We start from the raw sequence: 12,582 nt of genomic DNA, 5'->3' as shown, positions 1-12,582 counted from the left end.
GATGGAGAATGTTTGCAATGCACTGATTTCCACTGTGTTCATGTATTTAGGCTGGGGGTCAGGGAAGAGAACTGGTCCCACCAGCTCCCTTGCTCTAGGAGAAGTCTCCCAAATATCCCTGTCCTCCAACATATGTTCTGAGGTTAGTAAATAAATCTCCTTCTTGTAGATCCCAGGCATTTTTCAAACTGCCACTTCTGTGCTGTTTCTCAGTTAGCCTGTTATGCTGTCTCTTTAAGGGCAGGGCCTCAGTTTCCTAGCACCCTCTGGCTCTGCCACAACTGTGCCCACTGAATTTTAAAGTTCCAGGTATTAGGCCCCACTGATTGTAAGAACTTTCAAAGTTAATCCCCTCTGGCTCTTAAAGCCAAATGTTATGGGAATTTGTTCTCCTGGTGAGAGGCCCCTGTGCCTTGGGTGCCTGGTATAGAGTTTGTTTCTCTCCCTTCTCTATGTCCAGGGTATCCCTACCTCCTAAGGACAGTCCTACAAGTCACTTTGGCTCCCAACTGAGTCTCTGCCCTTCCTACCCTTTCAGTATGGCCTCTTCTCTGCACTTAGCTATGCAGAGTCTGTCCTGCCAGTCTTCCTGTCATTTCCTGGGTTATTTACACTGATGTTGGTGTTATCTAGTTGTATCTATGGGATGAGGTGAGCCTAGGATCCTCCTACTCTTCCACCTTCCCCCAGCATCTAGCTGAATGTTAAAATACAATCCAGAGTCGTCTTATAACTGACAGATTTAAGTAATTTACATCTATTGGAACAATGGAATACTGCTGTTTCTATCCATCTTATTATATATTTTCTATTTACCAGGCTTTTTTTTTTTTTTTAAGATTTTATCTATTTATTCATGAGAGACACAGAGAGAGGCAGAGAGAGAAGCAGGCTCCATGCAGGGAGCGCAATGTGGGACTGGATCCCGGGACTCTAGGATCATGCCCTGGGCTGAGGGCAGATGCTCAACTGCTGAGCCACCCAGGCGTCCCATACCATGTATTTTTTTTTTCTTCTTGTTGTTCTGCCTATACAGTACTTCTGCTGCTTTGATCAAATTTACTTCCTTTATTTCCCTTTACTGGTTTGAAAGTTATGTTTTCTGTTTCTATTCTTTGAGTAGTTACCTTTTCATTTCTAACATATGTGTTTGCCTCCACAGTCTAAATTTGATGTTTATCTTACTTCTTCTGATCAATGCAGGTGGATGCTTTATTTCTAATGAGTCTCCTCCTGCCTCTCATGTTACTGCTTCTTTGTATTAAAAAAAAAAAAAAAGTTCAGGTAAATTTAAAATCCCTCTTAACTTATACCCATCATCATTATTGTTATTTTATTCATCAGTAATTGATTTTTCACATATTTACTAGTATTTTTGTTTATCCTTCCTTCCCTCCTTCCCTTTCTCTCTCTTCATTCCTCTTTCCTACCTTCCTTCTCTTTCTTCACCACTCCTTACATCTCATTTTTCCTTCTTACTCAATTTCCATCTTCCCAAAATACACCTCTTAATAGTTCCATTAGTCAGCCTATTAGTGGTAGTTCTCAAACTTTGCCTGAAAATGTTTCTATTTCTCCCTCATCCATTAATTGTATATAATTAGAATTCTGATTTGACAGTTATTTTTGCTCTATACCCATCATTGTGTTGAGATGTGTGCAGCCAGTGTGATTCCTGTTCCTATGTTGTAGTTTTGCCTTTTCTTTCTTACTGTCTTAATCATTTTTTTTTCTCCTTGGTGTTTTGCAGTTTAGGTATTGGATTCGTATTTATTTTTTCCCTAATCTGGAATCATTATTCCTTTTGAATATATGGAGGTATATCTTTCATCAATTCCAGAAAATTCTCAACCATTATAATCTCAATATTACTTCTTCCCATTTTTTTCTGTTCTCCCTTCCTGGCCTCCCATTGAGATGTATGTTGGACCCTGTCATTCTGTCCTCTGTGTCCCTTAACTTCCATTTTATGTTTTCCATCTTTTTATCTTTCTGGGATGCATTCTTAATTTCTTTATATCTGTCTTCAGATTTACTAATCCTTTCCTCATATGTGTTTGATGTGCTATTTAATTTATTAGTTCCCTGATAATATTTGCCATTTTTATTAGTTTCTTTTTCGAGTCTGCCCATTCTTTTTTATAGACTCTATGGTTTCAAACCCCTCATGTATGTCTTGAGTTATTTTAAATATACATATTTTACCTTTTTTTTTCTTTTTCTTTTTTTTTTTTTAGATTTTGTTCTCTTACTTTATGTTCTTGGGGTTCTTTTTTTTTTTTTTAAGATTTTAAGTAATGTCTACACCCAACATGGGGCTTGAAATCACAACCTCGAGATCAAGAGTTGCACACTGGGGCCACCTGGGTGACTTAGTCATTTAAGCCTTTGCCTTCTTTGGCTCAGGTCATGATCTCAGGGTCCTCAGATCAAACCCTGCTTCAGGCTCCCTGCTCAATGGGAGTCTGCTTCTCCCTCTCCTTCTTGCTGCTTCCCCTGCTTGTGTTCACACTTACACTCTCTGTCTCTTTCTGTCAAATAACTAAAAAATCTTTTTTAAGATTTTATTTATTTATTAGAGACAGAGAGAGAGAGAGAGAGAGAGGCAAAGACACAGAGGGAGAAGCAGGCTCCACGCAGGGAGCCCGACGAGGGACTCGATCCCGGGTCCCCAGGATCATGCCCTGGGCCAAAGGTGGCGCCAAAACGCTAAGCCACCGGGGCTGCCCAATAAATAAAATCTTTAGAAAATAGAAGAATTCCAATTTATACTGACTGAGCCAGCCAGGCACCCCTCTTAAGATTCTTTCTAATCATTGTCTTTTTATTTATGGTGGAGCATTCCTTATTTTTTGTAATTTTTTACTTTGAGCTCATCTTTAGTGAGACTTGGTTTTCCTGGAAATCCTGTGGAACTGAGGTTGTGAAAGAGACCATCTGGACAGTTGTACATTTTTTTTGACCAAGCACCCTGAGAGTATCACCAGCCAGGGACCAGTTTTCTGTTAATTTATCAGTTTGGGAATTCTTGAACTCCAAATTTATATGCAATGCAAACCCAGAAAATTCTTTTCTTTACCCACCAGAGATGTAAAAGCTCTCCTATCTTCTCACTTTTCTGGCATAAGGATTGTTTTCCCAGTTTGCCCTGTAATCTCCTTCCAGGGCCTCCTGTCATTGGCCAAACCTGGGCAGAAGCCAACTAAAATGGGAGCTTATACAGGCAGCCTATGGGATTGGCCTCCCTGCAGTACAGAGCAGAGGAAAGGTGAGAAACAGGTCTGGAGACCAACCCAATAGTCTGCCATTTGGCAAATATTTCCTGACCTCTGTGGTGAAAACACTGTGTTAAATTTGATATTCAAGAACTATGGGAGACACAGTCCCTGACCTCCAGTGGGAGAGACAGACATACTGACTATATACAGATGAACTACAATGCAGGTTACATCGTGTGAAATGTTAAATACTGATGCAAACTACCCTGGAAGCACAAAAAAGAGGCAGTCTGGGGTAAGTGGGACCAGGATGGGGAAGTTTCCCCAGAGTCAGGTCACATGAGCTGTACCTGGAAGAGTTAATAAGATGGCTCTATGTGGAGAAGAGGGCCCCAGGCAGTGCATACAGTGCGTATGGTGCACCATGAGGACTGAGCCTGGACCAGGGTGGCTAGCAGGCAGGCTACATGGTCAATTGTAGGTCATGGGTGGATAATGGAGACTGGAGCCCTGTGCTACTGAGCTAGGACTTTATTCTGCAAATAGCAGAAACCACTAAAACATTCTGTTAGGGAAGAACATAATAAAAAATGTAGCAGCTGACTTAAGCTGTTCAGTAGATATATAATGTAAGTCACAAATGCAGCCCATATGTGATTTAAAGTTTTCCAAAAGCCACATTTTAAAAAGTAAAACATGAAATTAATTTGAATAATTTTTTTTGCTCAGCTCAGTATTATCCAAAATATTACTATTTTAATAGGTAATCGACATAAGAATTATTAACACCTTATTTTACATTCGGGGTTTTTTTTTTGCACTAGGTTTTTTTTTTTTTTTAATTTTATTCATTTATTCATAGAGACACACACAGAGAGAGAGGCAGAGACACAGGCAGAGGGAGAAGTAGGCTCCATGCAGGGAGCCCAATGAGGGACCCGATCCCGGGGCTCCAGGATCACGCCCTGGGCTGGAGGCAGTGCTAAACCCGCTGAGCCACCAGGGCTGCCCTGTACTAGGTCTTTGAAATCTGGTGTGTATTTTACACTTAGAGCACTTTTCTGTTTGGACTGGCCACACTTCAAATGCTCAGTAGCAGGGACCCCTGGGTGGCTCAGCGGTTGAGCGCCGCCTTGAGCCCAGGGCCTGATCCTGGAGACCCGAGATCGAGTCCCACGTCGGGCTCCCTGCGAGGAGCCTGGTTCTCCCTCTGCCTGTGTCTCTGCTGCTCTCTCTTTCTCTCTCTCTCTCTCTCTGTCTCATGAATAAAAAATGCTCAGTAGCCACGTGTTGCTAATGGCCAGCATGTGAGACAGTGTGGGTGGAGAGGATGGCAGGGAGTCAAAAGGAGAAGGTCGGTTAAAGATGCTGGCTTCAGGAAGAAACAGGACCCCCTCATCCCCATACACAGGAAGGAAGTACAGGGCTGAGTGAGCAGGGAAATGAAGGGCTGCCACGCCTCTGTTTCTTTTCCCTGACATCAGAGGTAAGACCCTTGAAAGTGAGGGTTAGGGTCAAGTTAGGAACTTGAAGAGAATAAAAGCTTAAGAGCCATTGTAATGAAATGCAAAGGGATTATTAGAAGTAGAGTATAACAGTCCTCACATTCACTCTGATAAACCTAGTGTCCTGTATGTTGTAGCCTTAGAAATGATTAAGTAGGGGCGCCTGGGTGGCACAGTTGGTTGAGCATCTGACTCTTGGTATCAGCTCAGGTCATGATCTCAGGATTGTGAAATCGAGCCTCATAGCAGGCCCCACACTCAGCACAGAGTCTGCTTGGGTTTCTCTCTCCCTCTCCCTCTGTCCTTCCCCACCCTCTAAAATAAATAAAATATTTTTAAAAGAAATGATAAAATATCTAAGACTTTTCCTATTATTCTAAGATACAGAACAGATAGGCCAATGCTTGTGGGCTTTACTGTAAATAATTGTTTCCCAAAGTGTGATACACATACCCCCATGGTACACAACGTAATAGCACACAAAATAGTATGGAGGACTAGGAGGACTTGTTGGGGTTTATTTGTTTAAAGATTTTATTTGAGAGAGAGAGAGCAAGCACAGAGGGAGAAGGAGAGACTCCCTGCTGAGCAGAGAGCCCAATGGCAGACACTTAACCAACTGAGCCACCCAGGTGCCCCTTTTGTTTGTTTTTTTGAGTAGGCCCCATGCCCAATGTGAAGCCCAGTGCAGTGCTTGAATTCATGACCCTGAGATCTAGTCAGATGCTTCCCCACCTGAGCCACCCAGGCGCCCCATAGGATAACTTGTTTTATTCTAATGGTTGTGTATTTATGTTTGTATTAGGAGAGACATAATCAGTACATAAAATCTGTGATTTCCTACATACTTAACTCACACCTGAGTAAATGTATAGAAGTATTATGTAAAAGTAGAGGAAGAATGTGACTGTGGCAGAATGTGAATGTCAGATTTGTAAAACATGAGTGTGAGAGGCAGGGTAACCTTAGAAACTGTTCTGATAGCTTCCATTAGACTCCACTGGTACCTCTGATCCGTGACCCTGGGTCACACCATGACCAACACCTCACCCCCAGCCCCCTTGTTTCACACAGCCTGGTCAGACAGGCATCTGTATCACCTTTACAGGGTCAGAACACCCTTGGTCTTCCTGCAGTTCTCCCCAGCAGAGCAGAAGACCATATGGTCCTCAGAGAAGTGTGATAATTTTGAACATGACAGTGGCACCATGGCGACTTCTTGAAAGCACCAAAACGAAACCTGCCTTATTCTATTTTTGTTTTACCGTGAGGATAATTTTTTTAAAGAACTGTTGGCAACATGTACAGAAAATAGACCAGTTGTCTTCCTTAGAACTGTTAGCCCAAATCTATACAAAACCTATAAAAACTCAAAGGCAAGCAGAAAGAGAGACCCCCTTGAAACGCCCAGTCTGATGCCTGCGTTTTCTGCCTCTGTGGCTTTATGTGTTTCCAGTGCTGGATGATCACCTCCCCGTGGGGTGCCTCTGCATCTGTCCCCACATGCCCCATCGATGAGGCTGGGGCAGGCTTACACCTTCCCCCTCTGCCTTTCACAGTTACCTCCACCTCCAGGGTCATCCACCCTCCCTCGACTTTCTCTCCCTCAACTTCTAGCTTGCTGGCACCTTCCTGCTATTAATTTTTGTCTGAGGAAGGGCTGCCTGAGGTATTCCCCTATCCCTGTGCATAAAGCAAGCCCTCGGCTACTTACCAAGCAATTCTGGAAATATGTCACTTCACAGTCTGATGTTCATTTCAGCTGCCACGTGCCTATAAATGGATCCAGAGTGAACGCAGTACCACTCACCCTGATATGAAGCTGCTAGGGACCTCCCTCAAGGTCTTCCAGTGTCCCAGAACCAGTTCTTTGTTCTAGTGTGTTAAGGCAGAGGTCTTGTTGGGAACTGCTGGATCCTGGGAATGTCAGGTTTCCTAACCTTAACACTTCACTTTGAGAAATCTAGAGAAATGTTTCTCAAACTGCTTTTTAACAGTAAGAGCTATATTCTACATACCAAACTAAAAGTGTTCACAGAATAATACTTACCAGTACTGTGCGTGATAGTTTGTATTTATTTGTTTTCTAAGGCTTAGCCTGACCCACACTTTTAAAGATTTATTTATGGGATCCCCGGGTGGCGCAGCGGTTTGGTGCCTGCCTTTGGCCCAGGGCGCGATCCTGGAGACCCGGGATCGAATCCCACATCGGGCTCCCGGTGCATGGAGCCTGCTTCTCCCTCTGCCTGTGTCTCTGCCTCTCTCTCTCTCTCTCTCTGTGACTATCATAAATAAAAAAAAAATAAAAATAAAAAAAAATAAAGATTTATTTATTTGGGAGAGAGCACAGAGGGGGAGACAGACTCCCAAGCCGACTCTGTGCTGAGCATGGAGCCCAATGCAGGGCTTGATCTCATGACCCTGAGATCATGACATGAGCTGAAACCAAGAGTCAGAAACTCAACCAACTGAGCCACCCAGGTGCTCCCTAACCCACATTTTTAAAAACAAAATTGATATAAGGATCCATGGATGGCTCATGACCTGCAGTTTGGAAAACACTGGTCTCAAGCATTTGATTCATTTAATCATTTCAATATCTTTGAAAATGTCCTGAGGTGGTGAGAACTGCATAGATTCTTCACAAGTGCAATAGAGTCATGAGCTCTCTGAGGCCATTTCTAAAAGTCCTTCATTCTGGGGACGCCTGGGTGGCTCAGGGGTTGAGCATCTGCCTTCAGCTCAGGTCGTGATCCCAGGGTCCCCGCAGGGAGCCTGCTTCTCCCTCTGCCTGTGTCTCTGCCTCTCTCTGGGTCTCTCATGAATAAATAAATAAAGTATTTTTAAAAATAAGTAAAAGTCCTTCATTTTGTCATTTATTTGGAAAAGAAGTTAGGACCCCAGGGAGATGGTACAGCCGCTGCTAATCTGCTGCTTGGAGTGAGTGGCAGGTGGGCGCCGCTTTACAGAATAGGGCGCTCTTTGGAAAGCTGTGTGGCTTTTTCAGGGCATCATTTGTGGACGCAGCACATCTGCCGATAAATGTCTGTTTCCTACAAAGACTAAAATACTTTTTTGAAACTCTACCCTGTCCTACCCCGTAGGGTGCGCGGATCTCCAGAGCCTGGACACCATGCAGCCAGTGGAGAGGAAGAGGCAGGGCTACATTCACGAGCTGATTCAGACTGAAGAGCGGTACGTGGATGATCTTCAGCTCGTCGTGGAGGTGAGGCCTGGGCCTGCAGGGCTGTGCGCGTGGTCTGGGCTGTGGGAGGCTGCCCGAGGAACTGCAGTCACCTGCCTCCCCCGGAGTGGGTCATGCAGGGTGGAGAGAACGAGATGCCACCGCTGGATGTGGCAGGGGAAGGCCAAGGGTAGAGAGTCAGCAGGAAGGCGCTAAAGGAAACTGTCCACCTCACATTTCAGCCTCTGCTTACTGTGCTCTTCTGACACCTGAGATCTTCACAAACTTTGATATTTACAGAAGGATTGTGAGACAGTGAAACATTCATCTAACGTTTGTGTCAGTTTAGAAAACCGAATAGGACCACATTGTAAAACATTTCCCAGTTACAATATATTTACTGTTTTGTGCCAATTAATGTTGCCAGTCACCCCTAAGCCAATAACAGCTGTTAGAGTAGCACCTAGAAATGATTTGTGTGGAGTAAACAAAATAAGACTCTGTACTTTGTTACACTCTTGTTTCCATGGCCTTTAGTTCCCACAAAATGTGTCAAGGCCCTCAGATGAGAAGCCCAGTTAAATAAACAAGCCACCTGAAGAGAACACGTGTGCCCACACAGGCCCTGCAGATGCCACAGAGGCCCGGCCGTGACCTCACTACAGGCACGGAGTGGAGGCTGCATCCATGCAGCTGCCCCCCAGCAAGACCTGTCCCAATTCATTGTCCCCCTTGTGCAGGCTGGGATCTCCAGACCCAGCACACTTGTTCTGCCCACAGGTACACTCTGCTGCCCTTCTCAGTTGATAAGGCTGTGAGCTCCTGACAGCAGGGACGTGTGTCCTTTATCCCGCATCCCCAGAACTTCGTCTGGTCCTTTGCAGGCCTTCCCATCAGTACTGAAGGAATTATATGTGTTCATGCCTGCACTTCTCTGACCGGGAAGGATGCCCTAGAAGAAAAGCCCCTCTTATTATTAACCCCTCTGAGCATCAGCCCTGCCGCTGGTCGGATTACAGTCCTCCGAGATTGTATATAGCCGTGGAAGTGCATCTCTGGCCCTAGCACAGAGGGTGAACACAGGACGCATGCTTGCCCCACTCATACCAGTCACTTAACCACGTGGGCCTTCGTTATTCCCACTCTGCCCACCTGCCCTCACCTGAAGAGCAGGGAGTCCTGTCAGTGCAGGGGTTTAGGGTGGAAGCACCATTCACAGGCAGGCGTTCTCATCATCGTTCCCACAGAGGTCCCTAGAGGGCCCTGGGGACCCTGGGACTGGCTTCCTCCTCTGCCTACCTCACTGAGGCTGGTAAATGGAATGAATAGACAGAGTGATATGAATTCATCAATGGGTGAAAGAACAGACCACCAGAGGCTTTCCCTCGGCGAGCCCTCAGAGCAGATCCACCACCTTTCCGGGGCTCGCACCTGTAGGAGGATCCCAATGTCTGCAGCCTGATTTTGGAACTGTGGAAACTTTAGAGATGTCCGCTTCACAGCACTGTTGCCTGAATTCTTTGAATCCGTGTTCAGCACAACTCAGTAAATAAACACTAATTGAAAATCTATCATGTACAGAAAGCACGGTGCTGGAGAACAGAGGTAGAAGACAAAGTTCCTGCCCACGAGGAGTTCGCGGTCCTGCAGAGACAGACAGACAGCTATAGTAGCAGGAGGCCGGGGCCGGGAGAGGGAGTCAGGAAGGAAGGACCCTCCCAGTTAGGCTTCAGCCAAGACCAGAAGGACGAGGATGAGTTTTCTGTGCCCGGAAGAGGAAAAGGAAGTGGAAGGGCAATGTGCCAGGGAGTTAGGGTCCTGCATGTGGTTCCATGTGGCTGGAGTGTCAGGTACTCGAGGGCCCGGCTGGTGAAGTTGGCAGGGAACAGATCAGATCACACAGACCTGGTGAACCTCAGCTAGGAGTCCGTGTCTTAACACAGGGCCAGTGAGCGATTTTAACAGGCTGACCTGTCGTGTATCTTGGAAAGATCCCACATGAGAAGAGTTGTCTCTAATAACCTCTCAGTTTCCTTAAGGTTCTTAAAGTCATTCCCTATGAATCCCAGTTGTTCAGTGGAAACTGAACACTCACTGGAGTTTTGGTTCTGGCTCCTCATTGTTCTAGGTTTGTGACCTTGAGCAGATCACTCTCTCAGCCTTTATTTCTTCATGAGTGCCCTGGGAATGATAACACATGATTCACTTTGACCTGCATGATCTGTGAAGTTTGTTCAGAACCCACCCACACCCGCGTGCACACCACACAGGCATGTGCAAATATATACACATCAGCTTTGCAAATCCTTCAGTGTTATGGAATACAGATGTAGGGCATCATTTCCCCTCCAGTCAGCCAGCCTCTGAAATCCACATCTGCTTGGGGAGTGTGTAAGTCATCACTTTTTCTGTTGCTAAGCTTCTCAGAGATTGCCTCAGGACTCTAGGGTGCCCAGCCCTTCAATTCTGCAGCTTTTATAGGGTGCATGTGCTTTATGTCCATGGTTTCATTTAACCTACCTCATCTCCTTAGAGATAAGTATGAGAATTTTGTCTTATTAAAGAGGTTACTAGACTTGATCTTTAAAATTAGCCCTAATGGGGGGCACCTGGCTGGCTCAGTGACTCTTAATCTCAGGGTCATGAGTTCAAGCCCCATGTTGGGAATGAAGCCTACTTTAAAAAAAAAAAAAAAAAAAAAGCCCTAATAACACAAGTAGCAAACTGTAAGGAAATTTGCAATTTAAAATTTAGCAATCAACTGGGTGTTATATGGAAGTGATGAATCATTAAATCCTCCTCCTGAAACCAATATTTACTCTATATGTTAACTAGAATTTAAATAAAAATTTAGGAGAAAAATTTAGCAATCATAAATAAGCTTATTCAAAAACATCATGATTGTATTAGTTTCAGGGTATGAAGATATACTGTTTACTTTAGACCACATAGGCTGTGTAGTCACATCTAAGCTAATTTATTTCTTTTGTGTCTTGAATTTAGGTTTTTCAGAAACGGATGGCAGAGTCAGGGTTTCTCAGTGAAGGAGAGATGGCCTTGATATTTGTAAACTGGAAAGAGCTCATCATGTCTAACACAAAGCTACTGAAGTGAGTTGTGAGCACCCCTTGCCACTGCAGTGGACACCCACAGACCCTAGGAGAGAGACTTTCTCTCTCCCTGCAGGGCTGTTTTGCAAAGGAACTCACAACTCTTTTCTGTTCCTTCAAGCTTTTTATTTTATTGTCATTTAATGAAATGCCCTGTAACTGTAAAATACATAACTATGGAAGTCAAGAAATATATAGCAAAGAAAATACTTTGACGAAACAAAGAAAAAAAGTAAATCATAAAATAAACAAAATTTCAAAATATACTTGTCTGTTCTGGGTAGAGTAGAAGAGAAGCTGCAGCCCGTGACCCAGACGTACTGGCTGGTCTGGCAGGCTCCTCAGGCTCCATGTGAAATTCCACTCCTTGGGGTGATCTCCTCACCACTGCTATGTCTCTGCGCCCCTTAGGGGACAGCAGCTCTCCTGGGGACAGTGCTCACCTCCACCTCCATATCTGACCTTTGTGGGCTCCTGCTCCCTTTCTCCCCCTACAGCATGTGGGAAATTCTTTTCTTGGTTCAGCTGGGAACAAGTTAGAATTTTCTAAAGGAACTTTGCTAAGAAACACAGATGAACCCAAAACAATTCCAAAGACCTAGAAATACCCCAGAGTATGAATTTCATTTCTTACTCTTCTTTGCTAACATTTTACCTAGATTGGCTTGGCCAGTGGAGCATAGGCCCCAGCTGCCTCCTCCTCCTCCTCACTCTCCCCTCACAGTGCCAGGTTTTTAGGTGACTTGCTGGTTGTCCTTATTTTAGTTTCCCATGATATTCATCCTTTATATACCAACTACATCCATTGAAAACAGAGTGTGTCGGTTGCAGGGCCTTGCGGGTACGGAAGAAGACGGGAGGAGAGAAGATGCCTGTGCAGATGATTGGGGATATCCTGGCAGCTGAGCTGTCCCACATGCAGGCTTATATCCGGTTCTGTAGCTGTCAGCTCAATGGAGCAGCTCTGTTACAGCAGAAGACAGATGAAGATGCAGATTTCAAGGAATTTTTAAAGGTAACTCCATCCTGAGATCACAGGCAGGCCCACCCCGTTCCGAGCCTACAGGCGGAGATGTACAGCTGCATTGTCAGGAAGCTCAGGATGGGGAAGGGTACTCCACCAATTTCCAGAGGAAACACCAATATGGCAAAGAATTTTCTGAATATTTGTGTCACCTTCCATGTCAAATTGATTTTTTTTGGCTCTAGGACCATAATTTTGCCCGTCTATTAGTAGAGTATTATTTAGGCCTATTTACTTAAATCAGCTGCTTTATGCTCCAAAATATCCAGAATGTCACTTTATTAAATTTGTAGATGGTGTTTATTTTGTATCCATCTTATTCCAGGAAGAGTATAAAATAGCTTACTCAAATATATAAAAAGCAACAAGATAAAACGTTGTCAGTGGATGAATACAGTGAGACAAAAGGAAATGAGAGGTGATGTAGGACGCTACATAAAATGCATGTGTATGACCCTGTCCATGTGCTGCAGGGGCACCCCTATGTCCTCAAAGCTTCCAGAAACCAGTGAGAAGAGGACACAATCGGTTCTCTGATGCT

General features: G+C 44.5%; 1 protein-coding gene across 1 annotated transcript in view; it reads left to right on the top strand.

Moving 5' to 3' along the window:
* Window positions 1-12,582, top strand: part of ITSN2 (intersectin 2) — a 102,227-nt gene that overhangs the window by 78,362 nt on the left and 11,283 nt on the right. Inside the window, 3 exon segments of the mRNA XM_038560916.1 lie at window positions 7,828-7,949; window positions 10,911-11,017; window positions 11,849-12,032. Coding sequence (XP_038416844.1) covers window positions 7,828-7,949; window positions 10,911-11,017; window positions 11,849-12,032 — 413 coding nt within the window.

This window comes from Canis lupus, chromosome 17 (genome assembly GCF_011100685.1).
Source record: "Canis lupus familiaris isolate Mischka breed German Shepherd chromosome 17, alternate assembly UU_Cfam_GSD_1.0, whole genome shotgun sequence".
Classification (NCBI taxonomy): Eukaryota; Metazoa; Chordata; class Mammalia; order Carnivora; family Canidae; genus Canis; species Canis lupus.
The sequence above is the reverse complement of the archived record's forward strand: the minus strand, read 5'-3'. Positions and strand labels throughout refer to the sequence as shown.